The sequence below is a fragment of the Poecilia reticulata genome, chromosome 5 (genome assembly GCF_904066995.2).
Source record: "Poecilia reticulata chromosome 5, P_reticulata-male-v2, whole genome shotgun sequence".
Taxonomy (NCBI): Eukaryota; Metazoa; Chordata; class Actinopteri; order Cyprinodontiformes; family Poeciliidae; genus Poecilia; species Poecilia reticulata.
The window spans coordinates 2,266,900-2,290,316 of NC_088834.1; the positions used below are offsets into that span (position 1 = coordinate 2,266,900).

At 38.4% G+C, this 23,417-nt stretch overlaps 1 protein-coding gene across 4 annotated transcripts in view; it reads right to left on the bottom strand.

The window, feature by feature from the left end:
* grip2b (glutamate receptor interacting protein 2b) overlaps positions 1–23,417 on the bottom strand; it is a 201,657-nt gene that overhangs the window by 116,185 nt on the left and 62,055 nt on the right. For 2 of the 4 annotated variants that reach the window (XM_017304900.2, XM_017304899.2), the window contains exon 1: positions 13–505. The exons of the other annotated variants lie outside the window; for them this stretch is intronic. In XM_017304900.2, the coding sequence (XP_017160389.2) occupies positions 13–163 (151 nt within the window). In that variant the 5' untranslated portion in view covers positions 164–505. Of the gene's footprint in view, positions 1–12; positions 506–23,417 lie in introns of those variants that run through there. 4 annotated transcript variants of the gene reach the window in all.

Consider the following 23,417-nt stretch of genomic DNA (forward strand, 5'->3'; position numbering starts at 1 on the left):
CTGCAGACTCACCAGAGATGCAGAGGTGGAATCGACACAGTTCATCGCACAGCGTGTCTGGACTCTCCAGCTCCCCCGGTCCTCCTCCTCTTCCTCCTCCTCTCCTCTTCTTTCTGGGTGACATCCTCTTCACCATCTTCATGACACGTTCCACTTTATCCATCCTGGACAACTAAGTTTCCCCAAGAACCTCCAGATGTCTTAGATCCTCTGCTTGTCTTTCTCTCTTTTGTTCCTTCTGTTAGCTATAATAATGTCTTGTCTTCACTAGTTTCTTCTCTTTCCTCTTGTGCATTACCTGAATCCCTTCTCTACCTTTTTCCTTGTTCTTCTTTCTCTCCACAGTGCAGCGTTTTAAGTTTTACCTCTTGTTCCACTAGTGTCCGATTTTACATCCCTCTCATCTAGACATCTTCACTCTTGATCTTTGTTTACCTTTTCTTCTCTCTGCTTACAGAAAATCTGATGATCGAAATGATGAGAGAAGTGAGATACTGAGAGAATCGAATGAAAAGAGGGAGAGGAAGAGGCTGCACATTCACTCACGCACCGCCTTCCCTTTCCCTCGCTCTCTCTGTGCACAACAGTACACCTCCCCACTGCATAAGTACCACATCCAGCTACCAAAACTCCCTGGCAGAGCTGAGCTTTGTTCAGTCTTCTTTCCCAGAAGAAGACACACACATTTTATATATATATATATATGATGCTACTCACACAGAGATAAACGCATCTCCACTGTCATTTGGTAAAACATAATTGCCACAAAAGCTTCTTGAATCTATCCCACGTTTTTTCTGGATGCTGTTTTGTTGTTGTGAATGCCTTTATTTTACCAGAACTGTTTTTGGTTCCCTTGTCGTTTTTCCTGCTCCCTTCCTGTTCCTGGATCCATGCACTCGTGGACAAACAGTCCACAAAATCCAGTGAAATGAGTGAGATTCTCCGCCACCATTTTTCATCTTTTCTGCAGCAACAGATTCTCCTCAACGGCTGCTGACGACTTTCACTTTGAAATGGTAATGACACCTCAACCTTTGGGAAGAAAAATCCTAGATTGCAGTTGTAATTCTGTAGTTTTGGAGCCAAAGCAGAGCTGCAGAAATGTTCATCTTTAACCTATTTTACAAAGTAAGAAAAAAGGAAACATGATCTTAAGAAACTGCTTAATATTATAAATTAAGACTCATCTCATGGTTTTTAATAGAGCAAACAGTTTTGTTCCAGCTCAATTTTAAATTTAAAAATTGTTCAGTTTTATTAAGCCAGTTTCAAAACAAAAATAATCTCAGTTCGCTGCCCAAATGAAAAATAAAAATGCATTTTTACTGACCACATTTTGGTTCAATGTTATTATAAACCATATACAGTTAGTTTACAAAGGATAACTTTTCAACTGCATGTGTAACATTTCACAGTTTGGTTCCCTTTCCTGAGACAGACAGACAGAAGGACAGGGACCTCCGGTGGTTCTGCCTTCATCAGCCAGGAGAGGACAGAGCTAGAAATGACTCAAGTTCAATTCAAAAATACTTCATTAATCCCACAGGGAAATTAAATAACAGCACCAGATTTTACTTTTTGGCAACATGGGAAGGAAATAAAAACACAAAGACGAATAAAGCATTGTTAACATATGCACTAACACACAGGAGTAAAGAAAAGTGGCCAGACTAAAGTAGTCTAAGCCTCGAGTTTAACAGGGATTTGTGCCTGGCTTAAATAGTTTTAAGCCTCCTGCCGCACTAATGTGATTCAGCTTTTTGTTTCAAAGGAATTGGAAAACAATCCCATAGAAAAAAATTACGTCCACATCATCTTCCTATGCATTCAGCTATGTAGCATACATGATTAATTAAGGCTGAGAAAGAGACATGTCAGCCTTTTTCACATGTCCCTTGTTTCCCATTCAAAGCTTGTAAATCACACATTCTGCAGCACATCTGTATCTGGTACAGATGCAACATATGTTCAAATATTGCAGCAATGATCCAATAATCTTACTTAACCTCACTGCTACGGTGCAGGCACTTCATTGCATGATGTGATTTCCATTTTTTTGACTAATAATTACCTACTGAGCTTTTTGTGGCACTCTTACTGCACTGCATTGTCATTTCCAGTCAGTTGCGCTTTTAATATTCAGAAATACAATGAGACAGTGACATCAGAACCAAAGTAATATATTCTGTCCTCACAGTCGAATCTCAGACAGTTGATCTCAATATGCATGTGGGCATTGAAAAATATTAAAGACATGCATCGAGTTTTCTCACGTTCCAACCAAAACACGGTTAAAAATACACCAGAATACCTGAAAGACAGGAAAGTGTGCAGGCATCTGAAAGTAAAGAGCCTTTCTGCATGCTGAATTTATTTTTGGAGCCTGATAGATGGAGCCTTTTTGCAACATTTTGAAATTGGAAAGCTCTTGAACTCAAACAGAAAGTCTACTTAATGGCTGAAAGTTTTGCAATGGTTGAGAAAGATGATTTGTTTCAAAATGTGATCAGTTGGACATTTTTAGGACCAGGTTGTTTTCTCGTCTCTTCGTAGCTCCGTCTCATTTGCCCCCCGGTTTTCTCTTATTTTGTCCGTCTCGCTGGCCGTTCTCTTCTCCTGTTTAATCTCTGGTTCATGTCCCTCCATAATCAGCTCATCATTATCTCTGCAGGAAGGAACACGGGCACACAGCACTGTGTAATGTTTAAGCAGGTAGGGATGCAAAGTGAACATTTCAGCTTAGCCGTCTTGCATACAAAATTGCACGTTCTCACACAGAGAGCACCTTGTATTTTGCCGACTCGACCTTTTACAGCCACATGCAAACACAGTTTGAAACTGAGGATATGAACACAGGAAGCATCACTAGAACTCACCCTAGAGATTTAAGATATGCCTTTTAATCACTGACCTGAAATGAGCTGTGGGTGTACTTTGATCCTCGGTGAAAGTTTTAGTGACTGAAAGGTGTGAGACCACAAAAAATGGATTCCTAAGTGTGGGATGTTAAGAGCCACTCCATGGCAGTCATTAAACTTTCTGTGTGCCATGAGTCAGCTGCTCTGGAAAACCTTTGAGGACATAATTAACCAGCAGATTGCTTCATTAATAGAAACCACATTCACTTTGATGTGAATACAGTTTAGTTCACATCTTGTAAACAAAACTTATTCTCAAGGCATGAAATAAATGTAGAAAACTGAAAGTTTCCTTTGCAGAAGGACTTTGCAACAGAGAGGCTAACAAAAAGTCTCAATTAGGAAATGATTTAGTGAGAAAAAACAGAATGTGAAGGTTCCCACAGCAGGTTTGTTTTCTACTAAAAAAGCTGGTAGTTTTTTTTTCTGATCTGTTACTCTGCATTTTATGCAGCATCAAGGGAATCAACTCTAAATTGTTTCCCCCTCATAGTGATAAGATAAAGCTCATAAAAATATGAAAGTATGTTCCATCCACTACTCAGTGCTGTGCTAGTTGAAAAGGTGACACCCACGTCATTCAAACAAGAGCAGGTTGCTGTAATGCAGAGGTTCCCAAACTGTGGGGCGCGCCCCCTAGGGGGGCGCAGGAAGCCGCCTGGATGAAAAAACAACCAAAACAAAACAAAATATGAATGCTGTATGCGCTGGGTTTTTACCTTAGAATGGCCAACTCTCTGTTATTCATGTCAATTTGATACAGTAGGGGCTACATATCCCATATCTGTGTCCTCTGTCACTTTTATCAGCAGTTAAAACTGTTTCATCCGTTGTTAACATATGGTAACCCGTTTTTCCGAGCCGCCTTTAAACGCAACATGAGCGCTACGACGCTCGCTCTGGGTTTACGGCTGTGCGGCAGCGAAGAAGACCTGCTGCTGCTGTGCAGAGCTGCGCAGGTGTGTTAGAATCATGGCAGCAAACCAGCAAAGAACGTTTCAGTTTTTCCCCCAAACTAACACACTGAGTTGAGTGAAGCTGTTGGATGCAGGTAAAGTTAGCTAAAAGATGTTCAACCAGACAGCCATTTGTAATCCAGAGGGGGGACCCAGAAAATGTTTGTGCACCACTGGGGGGGCGCAGGAGAAAAAGCTTGGGAACCACTGCTGTAATGATTCACATTCAGGTGCAAACAGGCAGAAAAGACTTCAGTCATCAGCAATAAGTAAAGGCTCCTTAAAGTAAACCGAACACAGACCCAAGATAAAAGTATAAAACTGTGGTTATAATGATGCCTTTCTTAGTTATTTACTTTAGTTAAATTATCTCCTCACAGAATAACGTAATTAAATCTCATTTACTTTCATTTAGAGGGCGATAAGTTAATGCATTTGCTTTCTGGTAAGAACCATGAAAGGAAATAAAGAAATAAAGACTTTTTCTAAAAGTCTGCACATCAAAGTAATACAAGAATGGCTGATAATGGTGATTTGCAGGAGCTTGAAAGCCCACCTGCTGTTTTTAATCAGAATGAAAATCAGAATGAAAGTGGAAGAAAGGTTGCTGGAGAGCAAGCGTTGGAAATACAGAAAGCCAACAGGTTCACAGTTTATGCACAAAGAAACATGTTGCAGCATCTAAACATGCTGGTGGATGAGTTAAAAGGCATTTTATTAAAATAATATTTTAATTTGGGGGAGTTATTTAGTTCTCCATTGTATTTTATTAAAGTTCTAATAGGTACGATAGGTACATTGCTTTAGGTAGCTTTTTTTTATTTTGTTTTTTCACGTTTTGTACTCAACACAATTAGCTTTTCCAGCACATCTGATCTTTCTTTGGACATTAATTCCCTCCATACAGTCTGTATCCTGCTTTCTAAGTCCTCAGTTTTCTGTCATGTTGATGTTTCCGTAACCTAAATGTGTTCTTATAAAGTGTTTGTGTGAAAGTTACTTCTTCTAACAGTAAGTCAGTACTTAGCATGACACTAAAAATGATCATTTCCTAGAAGTGTTTTATACATAAACTAAATTTTATACATTCTTAAGAATTAGAGCAAAACTGAACTCAGACTGGGTGTGAAAAGGAGGTCGGCTTCAGACAGGCAGTGAAAACAGTTCAGATTTCCTTCAGTTCTGTAGGAGTCAGAAAGACAGAAATAGATTCAGTTCAGCTTGTGGCTTTGTCAGCAGATTCCAGTTTCTCCTGACGACTGGAGTGTTTCAGAGTTTGATCCACCGCAGAAAAGAAACGACTGTTTATGAGTAAACTGTCATCAATAATTACTAAGTTCTGACAGCCACATTGGCCAACACACATTTTTCATCTTTCCATGCCTTTTATACCAAAAATACACAGTTAGTCAAAGTCTGTGAACATATGTGTTAATTATCAGGATGATGACAAGAAGACATGCAAACAACACGTTTCCACAAAGTGCTTCCACTGTCCAGGTGTTGCTGCAAAGTCAGCAACGACGTCCAGGAGGACCGACTACCTGCAGCTACGACTGGAGTTAGAATATGCTGTGAATTGCCACTACATGAACAAATTGAGCAGCATTAAATTAAATTAACGAGGTGTTGATCACTGTAATCCCAACAGAGATTTTCCCACTGGTTCTTCAGAAGGGCATGAAAAACGTTCAGCGTTCCATTACGCAATAATATGTAGATAAAAATAATTTAGATTTAATTCTTTTACTTTAATAATCTAAGATGTACATTGTTGAACTGAGGAAAACAATACCACCACACCAACAGAACCAAAACATGTTGTTATTTTGTTTGCTCTTTATGCGATTTTCTTATTTTTAATCAGAGCCGTTACTCAGACAGGTGTGTGGATCCCTGATCATGTCTGCAGGCTCCATCTGGATCTGTTCTGGTGCTTTCTTCATGTCCAGAGTGGATGGACTATAGAACAGTTACTAATTATTTGTTGTGCTTAATGGTAAACAATGTATCACGTGAATGCATTCCATAAAATGCTGACTTGTAAACACCCTTTGTCATTACGAGACATTGTGGAAAGTGCATTAGGCTCCTTGCTGCGTCTGACTCTCCTACAAACAGTTTCTTCAGTCTTGAGCTGTACGTGGCCAGGAATTAGGACCAGGAATTAATTTCTATAACATGGAGGAGATGGTAGGTGTGTTTCACTTGTGCTTTGCTGAGTGCAGCGCTGAGCTGTTGTTGCAGACAGCTCTAATAACAAAACATGGATTTCAGAGCGCAGGGGGGCTGGTGCCACATTCAGTGTGTGGGCTCCGGGCACCAAATGACCAAGTTAATTCTTCAAACATCATAACTGCAGTAAAACTACGATGAATTCTGCTTTTGAGGGTAAACCTCACATATAATTGTTCCTACAGAGGCCAATCATTTAACATCTAAAGCCAGCAATCCTTGTTTTTAGAGGGATTCTCACAAATGGGTTATTATAAAGGCAAAAATATCCAGTGATGAAGATGAATACTGTACAAATTGTAAAAATAAAAACACTTTTCATATGGTAGGTTTGTGCTGAAGGACTCATAAAGACGGAGGATCAACTGAACCAGACATGAACTGGTTAAAAATCAAGTGGACGTGTGAATTAATCATTACGTTTCAGCATGAAATAACATAAATGCTACATGCAAACACATCCGTGCAATATGCAACATACTCACACATCAAAAATGACTCATTTCTTAATCCCTCGTCGATACTTGATTAAAAATAAAGCAAATTAAATGATTATCTTTTAATCTGTAACCTTTTAATAGGCAGTGGAGCGTCAGAGGTTTTAAAAGCTGCCAGAGATAAATTCCTGCTTTTTCCCTAAAATCGCTCCATTTAAGATCCTGAGCTGTTCCATTATTTCCATTAAAGATGTTTGGTGTCTAGTAATAGAAAACTGCTCTGGGCTGCTGGTTGAAGTTATGCAGGACACCAACATCCTTAATTCAGTTGTTTTAATTTTACTAAAGCTGCTAATAAACATTTACAATGGAGTAAATTTAGATTTTCCTGATTATATGAATAAAGAAAAAATAGACGAGAAGATGGACAAAACTGCATTACATCTTTATGCCCAGTTTGTTAATTTTATGTCCAAAAAACATGTACATAATCAAGTACATCTAAATAATTACAATGATTTAACACAAATAGAGGTAAAGATATAAAACCCAGTCTCTTATACTGCAATCGTCAAAGGGCCAGTTTGGACAACAAACTGTTGCTGGTGTACAACTTGTAATGCCAATATTTCTTTTTTACAACTCAGCCGTCGTGGTACGAATCCGTATGTCAGAAGAGTCATTTTGATAATTAAGATGAAGACTCCACCCACACAGAAACACTAAGTGGTTAAGTCCTTCATTCTTGTAAGGTTTGAAGAAACGCAGCTGCCCCACAAACTATACAATTCAATGTATAAAATAATTTGCATTGATACAAGTGAAAACTGTATCTGGTTACTTATATTGTCTGGCAAGATCCCAAAAATTGAAATAATTAAAAGGATTACATTATGTACTGCACACCTGTCACAGATCAGAAGGCGACTTATTTATTATTTAAGAAAATAAAAGATAAAATCAGTAGCTTTACTATTTTTGCAGCAGTTATTCTTTCACTCTAATAAGTATAATAAAACTTTTGGGTTTAATTTTTCCACATAAAGATTTAAATATATTCAGACAATTTATCTGATATTAATATCTGAAAGAGTAAACCAGACATAAAAAACAAAAAAAGTACAAATATTATTTTAATCAATGCCAACTAAGATAAATGTATCTGGACCATGTGATTGGAAAGCATCTGTGAGTTAAAAGACAATACATAAATTATTTAGGAGGGGCTATGGGTATCTTCTGATTAACTTTGAATCTGAACATGTCCTGGTTTGATTGCATATTCACTTTGCCTTCGGTGCTCATCACTGGGAGTACGACGCCCAGGGAAGTCAACTTGTCAACACAGAAACAAACTCTTGACCCACTTTTTGGGTTCCCTCTGCAGTGAATTCACTCAACACAGTGGATTGACAGTCTGAAGGATTAAACAGAGGCCGGCCATTTGCCTGCTTAGACAATCCCCATCATGTGTGTAGCATTACACATTTTCCTGTAAATACAGAAAGGCAGCATGAGAGCAGTTTTATTCCCTGTTAAAGTGTGATGGATTGAAATTTGGTTATTTCAGAGACACATTTATTCTTTTGATGTAAAGAGGTTGTAATGCTTTACCAGCAGTTTGGGCTGAAGATGTTAATGATGTTAATGTCTAGCTGATGTAATGGTCAGATGCAACCAGCAGGGGGAGTCTAGCGTTTGCGCTAGCTATAATGAACACAGTGCGTCCGGCTCTTTTATTAAAATATCCCCCTTCTTCAGGTATGAGTATATATATATATATATATATATATATATATATATATATATATATATATATATACACATACTGTATAAACACACCTGTAGGATGTAAATGAGTTTTTTCAGAAAGATTGAGTTTTTTGAACGCTCCGAATTGTTAGCTCTGTTGTTAGCTCCATTGCTAACATACTGCTGTTTCAACGTTGATATCATTGTGTATGTTTGTAAGCTAACTTAGATAATAATACACGCTGGAGCCGAAGCACCGTGTCCAACTCTTTTATTAAAATATCCCCCTTCTTCAGGGCATTTACAAAAGCATAGTTGTGGCTGTAAGACATAAATTAGAGCAACTACAGCGGCAAAGGGAATAAAGTGAAGATCATATGCTGACGGTTACATTTTTAAGATCCTAGGGCTTAAATAATGTTTAAGCCATTCATCAGAAAGTGAAAAGGGCTTTTTAATACCAGTGAAGAAAAATATAAACTCCCCTCTACTGCCCTGAGCTGTATGTTAACAGGCTGGCAACTGAATGTAGCACAGCCAATTAAAAAAAGGTAAGTATAATCTAGGTTTAAAAGTCCTGGTGTTATGGATGATGCATGAAAAATAACAGATAGTTCCAGGTCATAACAAGCGCTTTGTCTGCATTAATGAAGATTCTGCTCTGGTATGTAATGTTAACATAATCTATCCACAGTCTGAGATCACAGAGATCCTCTGGTTCCTAAAATGGATCCAGAAGTCTAGCTTTCCCTCAGAGTCCGAGCCTTTACCCCGACTCCGAAAAGGAGTTAAAACTGGACTGACAGACGGAAGTCAAACCATTTGTCAAGTTACAGTGAAAGCACTTTTTTAATCTACAAATCAGACACAGTGGAAATGGAAAAGCTTTGCATTTGCAAATTTCAGCTCTACTTAAACAACAGATTGGTCTGTAGACTGTGATTAACCCAAATGGATGAGTAGACCTCAAATGGGCTGCCGTGTGCCAGCGGGTTCCACTTCAGTCCTTGATCCAAACTACTTGCATCTTTTTTTAGCTTGTAAAATGACATTACATAAGGACGAACAAAGCCATGCGGCTGTTTTGTATCTAAATCTCGTTTCCTCCCCCTCTTGTCCATCATTCTCTTTACTGCATTTTGTTCTTCCGCCTTCATGTTGCAGCATGATTGAAGTCTTTCCAGTGTGATGGCGTCAGAGTTCTCATTCATATCGTTTTCCATAGTTGATTAAATTGACAAGGTAGCATGCCCATGTGATTATTAACACCCAGGTTAAATAAGCATTACATTTTCTGAAGCCCATTTCTACATGTGATATCATCCGTGGAGTTGATTAATGACGCCTGTATTCTTTTGGCGAACATCTTGACATGAATGTGACTCTGCTGCTTTCACATGGCCGGTGTCCTGCAGCTTTAACACGTTTCCAATTCAACATTCCTGAATCAAATACTCATTAGCAGAACCCTGCAGAACATTAATGTGTGCTGAGGAGGCAATTCAGGAATTTGATTCCAGCGTGTCGAACAGAGACAGATCTAAAGATTTCAGGACACAGAACTTTAAATTCAAGTTGGGTCACCAGCACCAGTCATGCCAAATCAGTTGTACTCAAACACACTGAAGACCCAGAATCCTCTGCAACAGGAGCAAACTAAAGCCCACCTTCATCAGACTCGACCTCCTCAGCAATAGATTGCAACCAGATTAGGAATCAGAGGTACAATCAAACAAAAGGCATCTCTGGGTTTATCGCTTCAGTGGCCCACACAGCAACAGGCAGAGGTTAAGAGAAGGCAACACACACAAAACACACAATGACAACCAGTTGCTGTTATCCTCCTTTGAAATCTTTGTCTTTTAAGGACAACAAAGACTCTATAATTGCATTGGGATGTAATTTCATCCTCTCTTTTGAGTTCTCTCCTCCATTGAGTACAATGTTGACTAATTAACTGATTGCCTCATACGGAGATGCATTAAAAATTTTATATTTCCTGAGAATATTGCACCCAACTCCAAGACGGTAAAAATATGTAGCTCTAGAGGAAAAGTGTAGAGTTTTGTTGATGCCATAAAATCACAATGGAGGTTGAAAGGTGGCTACAAAGTCAAGATGTAGCTCAGGCAGTTAATCTCTTGTCTTCACAACAGCCGGGACAGGAGAGGATAGGATGAGGAACTGATGGATGACGAGGACGGTCAAAGTCCTGGACAGGAGCCCTGATAAAACTGCCAACGCTGAGTACTGCAGAACGCTGCAGGGCAAAGGTAGGAAGGAAGTTTTCAACAAAAACATCAAGCTCTATTCCTCCTTTTCTATGTTTCAAACCAATGATTAAAGATACATTGGGAAATTATGCATTTCATTTAAAGAATAATTTTCTTTCCACTGTAGTCACTTTTCTTAAACAACTTCTGACTCAGACCGAAGATGTCAGCACATGTGCACACATTTAGAGGTCCAGCCATGTTCAAAAATCAACTGTATTTTCTTTCTCCTCTTTGTCAGGTGAGCTTTGAAACTTGTACTGAGAGTCTGTGAGGTTCATGGGGCAGAGAAGATAAAATGAAGTAAAAATCAGAGACGAGAGTCTGAGTGAACCGGCAGGATAACATTCACAACACTTCAGCTTGTCTTAAATGACAGATCATTTATAATATTACAATTACAAAATGACTGAACCCAAAGTGCTGAAAGTAGTGATTATGCAGAGCACAGTGGAGGAAAATGCCTGTTGTAGAAAATGTTACGTTTGTCAGATAATAAAAATAAATCAGTAAATTACAGAGATTGCTGTTCAGCATTTATTGAGAGCTCAGTAAATGCACCAGCTATTGTTCCACCTGGAAGGCTGCAAGAAATGACTGTAGCACATTGTTTATTTCTTTCTAATCCTTTTATTTTTCCTGCAATAATTAGAGATGAACTGAACAATAAGAGCAACACTGAACCAAAAGCAAACTAAACTTTCATCTGGTGGAATAAAAAGCTGCTGCTTAAATGAATATGTTCCCTCATAAAGTGTGGAGCATCACTCACTCTGCATGTTCAGACTTCAGAGCTGCACACATCTGTCACCATCCCTGTAGGATTCATCCACTGCATCACTCTGTATGTGATCCACGCATCAGTCTGGTGTCCATGTGCAGGTCTCAAGTTTCGATATAAAACACCTTTTTACTTTTAAGTTTTGAACTTTCTGTAGAAAAGTAGGACTAAATTCATTAACTGTTCAGTGTTTCAAAGAATGCTCACTGAAAATCTCAACCTTCAATGTTAAAAAGTAGTGATTGTTACAAATAATTATTTTACTTTTGTTGCTTTCTCTTATCTTGAATTTATTTATTCTTCGCTCACTTCAGAGCATTTTGTGATTTTGGTACCACTCTTTAGCTTTGGGTTGGATCTTTTAAAGGGATACTAAGTATTTTGGATTCGTAGGATTTCCTAAGGATGTTTAAACAACTTTTCATTTAAAATTATTATGTAATTTAACCTAAAATAGATGTGAAACCATCTACTGGCCCACCTGTGTGGGCAAAAAGGACAAATCTTTTACTGTAGAAAATCATGAGACTTTTTTTCTCTTCTACATACTCTAAGAAACTCACATAAGCTGTAGGTTGCATGTATTAGGAATACTGATTAATAGTAAGTTTATGGAATACTTCGGCGACATTCAGTGATTTTTTTTTTTTTGTAAATGTAAGTAGTACATAAATATAAAGAAGAAAATGTTGAAAAAATATATATCTATTCTCTGATTTCTTTTTTTGTCTCCCAGTGGATTCACCTGGATGCTCTGACCTTGATGGAGAATTCAATTTGAGACCGAGGTGAATCTGTTAGAGTCCGCAGCTCTCTGAGAAATACTCAATCTAACCGTGTGTTGGAGAAAAAGACAGAAAAGAGGTTAAACGTAAAGAGCATCATTCTTAGACTGAGACCCAACACCAAGTTTCCATCATCCCACAGTCAGGTGTGTTAGGTTTTGGGTATTCTTTTGAAAAGTCAGCCATAGGAGTCAGCATTGCACTTACAAAATTAGATTTTTTAAAAATGTTTAGTTTAAATGCATCAATCTCTTGCTTAAATATATAAATATTTTGTTGACTTTGCACTGCAGCTCTAATACTCACATGCTAACATGCAAGAATGCACTCTGTCAGCATAAAAAAAGCACATCTCCAGGAAAATTACCTGCTATAACTTCACTACAGCCTCGCACACGAACTCCCTGAGTGACGTTTTGGATTCACGCGTGTTCTTGCTTTCCGGAGAAGTTAAATGGGTCATGAGGAGGAGAGTGGTGTGTGCAGCAGAGATAATGTTGAGCTGTCTGTCACACACTGCGACACTCCTCAGCTCTCACATGTGCACGAACATGAACGCACAGAGTACTCAAAGTTTTACCTCCTAAGTGCAAAATGAGACAAGCTCAATTTAAAAACATTACAGTATGTGTGGAAACGGTGTGACATGTTTAAGTGTAACTGCAGAAAAGCATGTCTGGCTCATCAAACAACATGTATGCCACTATTTTTAAAAGCTTATTTTGGATCAGCAGTTGTGGTAGGATTGCTTTTTCAACCAACTAAGACACCCAATCCATCTTCCTTTACCGTTTGTGTTGACTCAACCTTTATTTTAATCTAGAAAGACTTTCTTAAATTGATCCACACATACATGTGTGACTGCATCAGAAAATGTTATTGGGCTACGTTCACACAGCAGGTCAATTTGACCCAAAGCCAAGGCTTTATATGCAACTCATATCTGACTTTTTTTTATGGTCCTAGCATAGCAATATTTACAGTCATGCTGCATTTTATCCAACTTTTACGTCACTGACATGAGACACGCATCATAATCCTGCACCAGAAGAAACCAGACGGGGTAAATTTGGATAGAGACGATGGCCAAAGCAAGCAGCGATGTCTTTTTCTTTCTTTCTTTTGTTTTTACACCACCTCTAACTAGCAAAAAAACGTCTGCATGATTTGGAAGTTTAAGGAGGAGCATGCTTTAACTCTCCCACAATCCTTTTGAAACTATAATCGCATGAAATGCATAAAACACACCTGTACAATACAGAATTGCCCTTTATGTATGTCATAGGAATAAAGCATATAAAATAACTGTTTTAAAAACCATTTTTTCAATTAAACAGAAGTTTATGGTAGCAGAATTGTCAGCTTTATAATGTGGATGAATGAACATCTTTTATGCACCCAGACAGCAAACAGCCCATTTGTTTTCGCCAAAATCACAGTTGTTTCAAAGCGTTCAGCATCCCACACTGGCAGATCTGCAGGGTTTAGCCATTAGAGTACTTAGCTCCATCAGATTGGAAGGTCTCTCTCCAATAAACGAAGTGCCAAAAACTGCACTCAGTGGGGGAAAAAAAAATCATTTTGTTTTCATTCGGCTTCGGCAAAACTGATTTTATCTACTGGAACACAACTGATCTGATTGGTTGAGGCCAGTCCACAGTAGGACATAATAAAACAGAAGTTGGTTATAGTAAACTTTAGTACTTTTCTCCTCAGCCCTGCAGACAAACATGGATCACACCTGTCAGCACATCCATTCTACTTCAGCACAGTAAAATCTCTGCCATGTTAGAATCAACATTCAGCCACAAAACCTCTGGAATCCAAAATAAATTTAAAAGTCATGGGATAATGATTATCTCAACACATTTGTGGATTTCATGGTATTTTTATCTGCACATAGCATATGTGTGAGGGGTTGGATTGATGATAATACAGTAAAATATGAGGGGAGATCATTTTGGCAAGCTGGACAACGATCCCCATTCCTCGCCAGCTTCATAGGTTTCCCTGCCAGAATCATTAACTCTGGATTGGACGGTGGCATCGTATCAGTTTCAGAAACATTTGCATTCAGGCTTCCTTTCTGCTGCCTCTCTATGGAAGGATTACCCTGAGATACTCAGCAAAACATGTTTTCCTCAGTTTATGTCTACTCTGTAAATGTTTGGTGAAAAAAGCTGAAATTGTTTACAAAATTTTGAGGTTTCTATGTTTGTACTAGATTTTTTAAAACTATGACATAGAGAACCTGCCTTATTTTGTTGTGTGCTGATTTGTTTACAACAATACTTTTTTGCATTTATTCCATCTTTCTTATAGTTGGTCATAATGATTTAATTTAAACACTGCTGTGGTAATGTTGCCGGGTCTGGGCAGCCGTGCAGGTTTTATTTAGAGCTAAAACTTCTCAACCATTTTTTACTCACCACTGTTTGTCCGTTCAGATGCAGCAGTGTGAGCAGGTGTATGGGCGGAGCCAGCCCAGCATTTCCTGTCTAAATGTCACTGATTGCATCACCCCGTTATACCAAATGAAGAGTTTTCCCTTTTTATTGAATTTTGTCTTCTTTTAACATTACTTTTTTTTTTCTAGATAATTTTGTTACTTAGAAGAGTTTGAAAGTGAGATTATATTAATAATCTTATTATCTCATTTCTGTTCCTTTGTTTGGATTTTGTTGTTTGGTCTGACCTGTTTTATCGCAGTCTAATGAAGTGCAGGTGTGTCAGAAACATAAATAATAAAATTGACCATAAGAACCTGGAACTGGCAGCTGATGCAGTTTTCTTTTCACATTTTTTGACCTCACAATGCCACTAAATAAATATTCTTAAGCATAATAGTCCTGCATATATTCTAAAATCTGTAGAAAAATATAAAAGTGATATTACTGCAGCCTGAGAAGTGAAATCATTTAGTGAATGGAGATTGACTGCAAAGAGTGCACACACACACGCGCGCATACACACACACACACACACACACACACACACGCACACATGCACACACACACACACACACACACACACACACACACACACACACACACCCACTTGCATACCAGCAAAGGTATTAAATGGGATAGATAAATGAGTTCTCACACACACTTAAATAAAATGTCTCTAAGTCATTTTGTTTATCAGACCTGCAGGCACCTCAGCAAAAACATATTGCGAAAGTCCTATAAAAATTATCACATTCTTTTAAAAAACATTAGGACATTAACAAAACACTAAAAACTATCAGTTAAAATGTCTCAACATTTTTTTTTACCACAGCTCTTAAGGCAACACTTATATAAACATGTTATTGACTTAGAAAAATAAGGAAATTGGAAGCCAACAGCAGTCTTCTGACTCAAATGTCAGTTCTGGAATTGGCGCAAAGTCTCTGTAGCACAAGGCATTTTAACAAAATGTTTGCCTGCATTTTTGAGATTACCAAAAATGTCACAATAGCTAATATCCATTTAACATGCAAAGCTAAAACTAAGAAAATTTGATTTGATTTCAAGGTGCCAAATTGCGGTTCAGCGGCAGAGCTGGAACCTACACTGAACAACAAGCAAAGATGTTCCCACATCGTTCCCTGTGGCCGTGTCACAGGTCAGAGTGTGTGTCTGTATGATAGCAGCTGAAAGCTGCCTGAGGAAATGGGGATATCTGCTAGGCCTGCAGGAGGTGACAGGCTTTCTAATTAACTCCATGCTGGGTTGTTGCATTGGCTAATTAACACAATGACCTACGGACTTATAGCGTTCCTGTCTTCTACACATTAGAGGGTTTACTGCCTGCGTTTGGGGCATATTAAAGGGCATTTGGGTAAAAAGCTAGTCATTTAAAAGTGCAAATAATAGATAAAGTACAATGAAAGTGCCAGGTCAATAAACTGGATCCAAAGAAAAGCAAGTGTTTAAATGCATATCTTTTGTTGCCTTTAGCACTGAGACTGTCAGCAACTGTTCCTGAGAAACAAAGCAGAGAAAAACAGTTTACATTTTCAAAGGAAATCTCAGCATAACAAACCAGAAAAGAAACGGTAGCACAAAGGCACAGGTGAATATGTTTTCAACTTCAATTAACAATATATGGTATATGAAGCATGATGCTGATTAGTAAGAAGGGAGATCCTGAATTCAGTTCTTGCAGTTTGGGGATCCAGTGAGAATAAAGAGAGTGTTATACATATTTGTGTTTCTGTACTCAGGACCTGAGCAGCCGAGTTCTGGACATACTGCAGTAGTTGCAGATTTTTAGTAGGCTTCCTAATGAAAAAGACATTACAGCAGTCCTGATGAGGAAAGAGACATTTTATGTTCAGAGAAGGTAAAGCTGGTAATGAAGGATGATTGGGTATAGTCAGAGGTTCTAACTGGGATCGCTTCAGTCCTGGACCCGCTTGGCAGATGAAAGTTATTCTTTATACAGTCCTTTATTTCCATCATGAAGATAATTATCTTCATGATGATGAAGATGAATATGGAGCAGTTGCTGTAGTTTTTGCATAAAGTTTAATGTAACATTGAAGTGGAATCCATGACTAAGTGGACCAACTATAAAATGAACAGAAAGGGTCCAAGAACTGAGCCCATGAAGCTCCACAGGGGACAATGTGAGTGTTGGATGCTTTTATTGGAAATGGAAATGTACTCTGTTCTGACAGTGGGGTAAGATGTGAACCAATGGCAAGGAGTGTTGGTGAGTTCAGCATTGTCCTGGAGACAACTTGAACATATCTCAGGATCAACTATTTCAAATGCAACAGTGGGAAGAGGAGGGTACGTATCTGTTACCACAAAGAGATAATCAGCTTCCCTCACCACTGCTGCCCGTGCTTTGACAGATTTAAAACCAGGTGGGAATTTCTAATAAAAGTTGTATTAAAGATGGTTATCACCATAAGCAGAAACAACTAAGTGCTGATTTCAAATCACCATTTCAAACAGGTGACTTGAAATGAGCTTGTAATTTCTTGAGAATCCATTTAATCAGTATGAGTGATTACATGAAGTGTGAAAATAACAATACTAAATTGTCCTAAACCACCACTCACCATCCACCTGCCTTCCACATCCTGTAGTGTGAACGTTTTTTTTATTTTTGCCAGCTCTGAGCAGCTCTGGCTCTCATCTCTCCACCTCTCCCTCTCATTCATCTTGGCTCTCCTATCAGCTTTGAGGAACCTCCAGCTGACTCTGTGATCAACTCGCCCCCATGCGGTGATGCCCTTAATAAGATGTGCACTTCTTTTCCCGTCCCGTGGAGATGATGATCACACACACGTCGGGTACTTGGCTCAACTCACTTCCCTGGGGAATCCCATCACACGCACTCATGCACAAATATGGATAATACAAGATTCTGCTCACATTCACCACTGCCTGCCAGTCCTCCCTTTAATGATTGAGCTTGCTTAAAGTTTTTGGATAGGATGCATTAAGTGAAGTGAAATACATTCATCCACCCCTTATCTGGATATGCTTGTCCTTGCAGGGACTCCAGGGAGGCTGGTGCCTATCATGGGCCGAGAGGCGGAGGAAACACCAGCGGTCCATCTCACTGAAATACAGTGGAGGGAGTTATTGCTCAAACAGAATATGGTAAGTTAGGTCACACATGCACAACATCTAGATCAGTGAACCAGGTTAAGAACCACTGATCTAGATGGATGGATGGGTGGATGCCCAATTTTCAGCAGTTATTTTCTTTTTCTTCTGCAGTGGGCAACATTTATAAAAATATGTTCTGATAGTGTAATATGACACAGGTAATCTGAGAACAAAATCTAACTCCTCGGCCTTCTCTATGTGGCCTACAGGCATCTGTAGGAATACACCGCTCAGTCATAAACAACCAATCAGAGCCAGGAGGAGGGTCTTAGTGCTGTCAAACATTCTCATGTATATATAAATCACCCATCTTGATTTTATATTTATAATAAATTTGCAAAACACACACAAAGGTTTGTGTGATGGGGTATTTGTGCGAAGGATCTTGTTAAAAGGATTAATTTATTACAATTTTGAATAAGACTAATGTAAAATGTGGACAGAGTGAGGCTCTGTGAATGCTTACCAGATGTACTGTAGAGTTTGTGCTTCAAGTTAAAAGTCTAATGATGGATGCTGTATGACAGGCGGCACACGGCCAACCAAAGGGGGATTAACACAAGCATTTCAAGCATTACAAGGTAAAGTGTGCTGATGTGTGTCAAACTTCCAGCCACTGAGGTTCCACCAGTGAAAACTGACTGGTGAACAGAAAATTGTTCCTTTTGTGCTGATGCTGAAAAAACCCAGAGTAACACATTTTGTCTACAATGTGAAACAGTGCAGATAATAATAAGAGCTAAAATCTTGCTAGAAGAGGCAGAGAATTGTCAAAAGTGGTGGGTAAGCAGACACAAGCTTATAAAAGCAATTGTCAGAGTGTCCGTGTGTCCTGTCTGCAGAGTAAGCAACTTCCTAAACGGTCACTAAACACACACACTGGTGTCAACGAGGGGAGTTGGCAGCTAAACTCAAGAGCTGCATTTCCATTAACCATATAATTGCACAAATTGAAACTTTGGAAATAAACACGGCAATTTCTAAAACCCCGATAAAACGTTTTGTGCTGGGATGAAGTAGGTTTTCAGCCATATTGAAATATATGTTAACTATAATGTAAAACTTTCTTCTCATTGCATGAGGCAAATGATCAACAGCCGGAAGTTACTACTGCCAAAAACCACTTTACTTGAAGCCTTGTAATTTAGTGCATTATGTGAATTTCATTAACAGGGATTTGTGTTGCCTCTGCAGTTTGTTTTGGTTTTTGCTTATGCAGCACATGACTCTAATTTTCTATCAACACACCTGTCCTCTTGAGAATATACACATTTGTTGTTTGTCATATTTTAAAACTGTTGCTTATTTGAGTCCTAGTTTTACTGAGATTATGCCAAACAATCAGTTTTTTTCTTATTTAAGTCACAGCAGGTTTTTGTGTTAAATTTCAGCCATAAACCTGCAAACAAACTCCTTCCTTTCAGCCTGGATTTAAGTTCATACACCTGTGACAACATGGGAGTTTGCATTTGGGCTTACCTGTATGTTAGCAGCTACACAATCAATGTTAATTAGAGGAGAGGCAACAAGCACTAACGTTGATCAGGTAGATTCCACATCACCCTCTTTTACAAAGCCTTGATTATATGATAAAGAGGTGGAACAAAAAGAACACAATCTTCTGCGTCTTTTGCATATTTTCTTCCTTTATCCATAACTCCGCTCTGACATATTTCACTCTTATAATAAATCATCTTCGATTTGGGTGAGAAACTGTCATGTTTCATGTCTGTTGAACACAGTTTTGCTCTTTTGGTCTTTGACGCTCCTCTCTGCATCACTTTGTTCACTTTCCTCATTGCTCTGTTGCTTCGTTTCATGCTATGTGATGGCATTGCCCTCTTGTGGTGATGTAAATATACTCCTACACCAAAACTGATGTGCTTTTAAAAACATATTAGTAATGTTGGTATGGCATTTTTCTGAAATTCTTACACATTTAAGTAAGCCAACCAAATAACGGAGCACACGCAAACTGTTACAATGACAAAGTCACCAGTCTGAAGCTGCTGCCACAGACATTTAAATGGTGAGTAACTGGATTGAACTGTTTTCATTTAAAATAAAATAAACAAAAAAAAGTCTCTGGATTTGGACATCCAGAAAGATTTGATTAGGTCAAATCATCCAAAATATTTGCAGTAGTGAAAGTCTACCCCAAATAAAAAATATAAATAATTAAGGTAATGCATTTATTTTGTTTTGAATTTTACTGATAAAGAGAATGAGGCAATACAAAGCAAGCAGACTCAGACAGAGAGCCTGGCAGCCATTCCTTGCTCTGCAGAGACCAACATCCACAGCTGTTTACTGCAGCTTCCACTGACGACACCGAGTGTAAAACATACAAACACACATCAAAAAGCCCCTGTTATAACAGACAAAATGATAAAAATGGGAAACTAATCAATGCTGCTTTCACATTTCAGTAAGTAGATGAAACAAAAACAAGCTAATTCAGACACAGTTCCAACTAATTCGCATTTTTGACACGAATAGGAAAATTTGTCACCAGATCACTTGTGTGATATTCCTCTTTTTGTAAAATTTCATGCTGGCTACCATCATTTTACACAGTAAAAATGGTAGTTAAAATCCTAATTTATATTGGTGGAGTCCCTTAGGGAGCACTGCTGCTGGGGAAGGAGATACAGCTTTGGTGGAACGAGGAAAAAGGAAAATCCATCCATCCTCTTACACCCTTGTCCCTCAGTGGGGTTGGGAGGGTTGCTGGTGCCCATCTCCAGCTAACGTTCCAGGCGAGAGGTGGGGTCACCCTGGACAGGTCGCCAGTCTGTTGCAGGGCAACACAGAGACACACAACCATGCACACACACACCTAGGGGCAATTTGGAAAGGCCAATTAACCTGACAGTCATGTTTTTGGACTTTGGGAGGAAACCGGAGTACCCAGAGAAAACCCACCATGCACAGGGAGAACATGGAGACTCCATGCAGAAAGATCGGGGCTGGGAATTGAACCCAGAACCTTCTTGCTGCAAGGCAACAGCTCTACCAACTGCGCCACTGAGCAGCCCAAAAAAAGAAAATCAATCATCATATTTTTATAAGTATGACTTACAGTAGCTTTTCAATTTTCTTTTTCAATTTTTTTATCTCTGGTATAGTTTTTGTTTCCTTGTCCTTTGATTTTAACGGACACACCACAAACTGTGGCCACGGTAGTATTTCCAGCAAAGAATTATAAAATGATCAAATTTTGTGATTTCTGATGAGAGCCGAAGACTTGACAGTAAAACACGAGGCTGGTTATAAAGACGCCCAGATATTTACAGCTCATCTCAAATGTGCCTTTTCCTGCCAGATCTGTGTGCTCATTGTCTTATTACCCGACCTTTTATTTCAGCTGAAAGTTTAATAGTCAGGACTGTCTGTTATTTATGTCTACACATTCCTCTTCAACAGCTGAAGTCTGACATTCAGGCCGTAATTTGCAGGTCTACATTTAAACTCATTTTTTGCATTATATAAGTAGTTTAATTGGTGTAAACAGGTATTTAGACCATTTACAGAATGTTTAAAAGTCCTTCCAATACCATGGATGTTTCTGTAACAGAATGGTGGGGGTGGGAGGAAATAATGATAATAGAAATGTCAACAAGTAAAAATCCTCCTGATCATAAAAGAGGACAGCTGGTAATTAGATGCAGTCCTTGAAACTGTTCATATTATTTCATCGCACCAATCAACAGATTAATATTCGTTCAGCATTCATATCAGATGACCATCAGAGGTCATTTAAATACCCACCTGTCCTGTTTTAAGGTCACTCTTCTCCACAAACGTCTCGTCCTCTTCCTGTCATTTTAGCCCAATTTTAAAATAATGCATCATATTAAAACAAATGGCTGTTTTTATGTTAATTTATTCCTGTTATACCCTGAGGATGGAGTTTAGCCTCTTCTGTCTCTCTCACACACACTCACACACACCTCATTAACCTGCAGAGAGGCTTTTAGTACACAGGAAAGTTTCCACTCCATTACCCAGCGTCATTATTACAGATACTTTGACTATAAAACGGAATATGTATATGCTTTCCACCTGATAGCTGGAACAGGTATGAATGTTGGAAAATATGGACAGGAACAGCAGTGAAAAGTCTGTCTGCTAGTGAGAAACATCAAGGGGATTATATCATAAATCTCACAAATCTCCCATTACTCACAGCGTCTCTCCTCATACATCCTCTGATTAAACACGGATACGTAGGAAAAAATCTTTAGTGGGAGAAATGAGGATTGTTATGGATATATTTAGCATGGTTATAAGAAAGCAAACTGAACAAGGATATTATGTCCTGTAATCTGCTCCTGCAAGCACAACATTATGAATAAGCATTCAATAGTACGGCCAGGTGAAGCAGCTGGTTGCTCAAAGAGTCTTCTGAGATACATTAGGTCATATCTACTATATAAAAAGATCCAAATAATGCACTGCATCAGTTCCTCACAGATCCAATATCTGTCCGGGCCAAAGTAATTATGTGTTAAAATGTATATCTGCATGTAAAGCAAGACTTTGAGGTCAGTTTGCCAGAAGATTTGCTTTTACAAAACTTCAGTTCAAACTGGATGAACAGTTCTCACTTTTTAAAGGAACTTTGTGCTGAACGATGCTGCTTTTTACATGATGAACTTTCAGTGATTCATTTGACAGTTTCCTGTTTGGGAGTTAAGATTCACTGCACTACATTTTCCAGAGTTTGTAATTTATTCAAAAACTTATTGGACAGTAAAATGTAACTACTTCACCGAGTTTCTTTTTGCACCTGGTCTTGTTGTTCCTGGACAGGTGATAGAGTAGAGTTTGGGATTCACCAATTGGATATCAATATCTGCATCCATCTCAATATTGAAAACATTTCTAGATCCGGTATTGATGACAATGTGCCCAATCTAGAAGCGTAAATCTATTCAGTCTGACTCTATGCTTTGTGCTCTGAGCAGCTCCACGCTTTATTATTTATTTTAGTATTTGGCAGCAATATTATGCCTGTATTGTGTTTTTCCTCAAACTTGTGGGAAGATATAGACAAATAACGAGGCGACAAGAGGACAGGACGCTTTAATGTCTTCTGGCTGATTATCCACAGAGGATAAAAGAACATTTTGGTCTTTATAAAAAATGTAATAAGTAAAATGTTTTGTAGCTTCCCAGTCATAAAAACTCTTTTTCTCATGAAAGTTACTCGGATATCTAATGTCTGAGTATTTCTATGTCTGTTTTTGGTCACACCAACACATTTCACATCTTCTCTACAGCCATAATTCACACAACCACAAGAGGGCTGTCATCCCAATCCTAAAACATGAACTACAGCCGAGTGGATGAGGAAACTAAGGTTCATTTCATAGACAATAACACTTATTAGCTTTCTTTTCCTCTCACTCCATTTTTTCACAACTGTGGCTCTTCATCTGTCCTTGATGATTTTTCAAATGGAAATAACTCTTTATTAATAAATTATAATAATGCATTCAGGTTGTATTGTTTGTTTGCCAGTGTTTTATCCCCAGATTATCATGCATTTAAATCATTTAAACAGGCATTTCTCAAAAACTGAAACATCTGAAACATTTTATATGTTACATGACATTATGAACATTTGTCTATATCTTTTTCCCTCAATTAAAAACTCTTT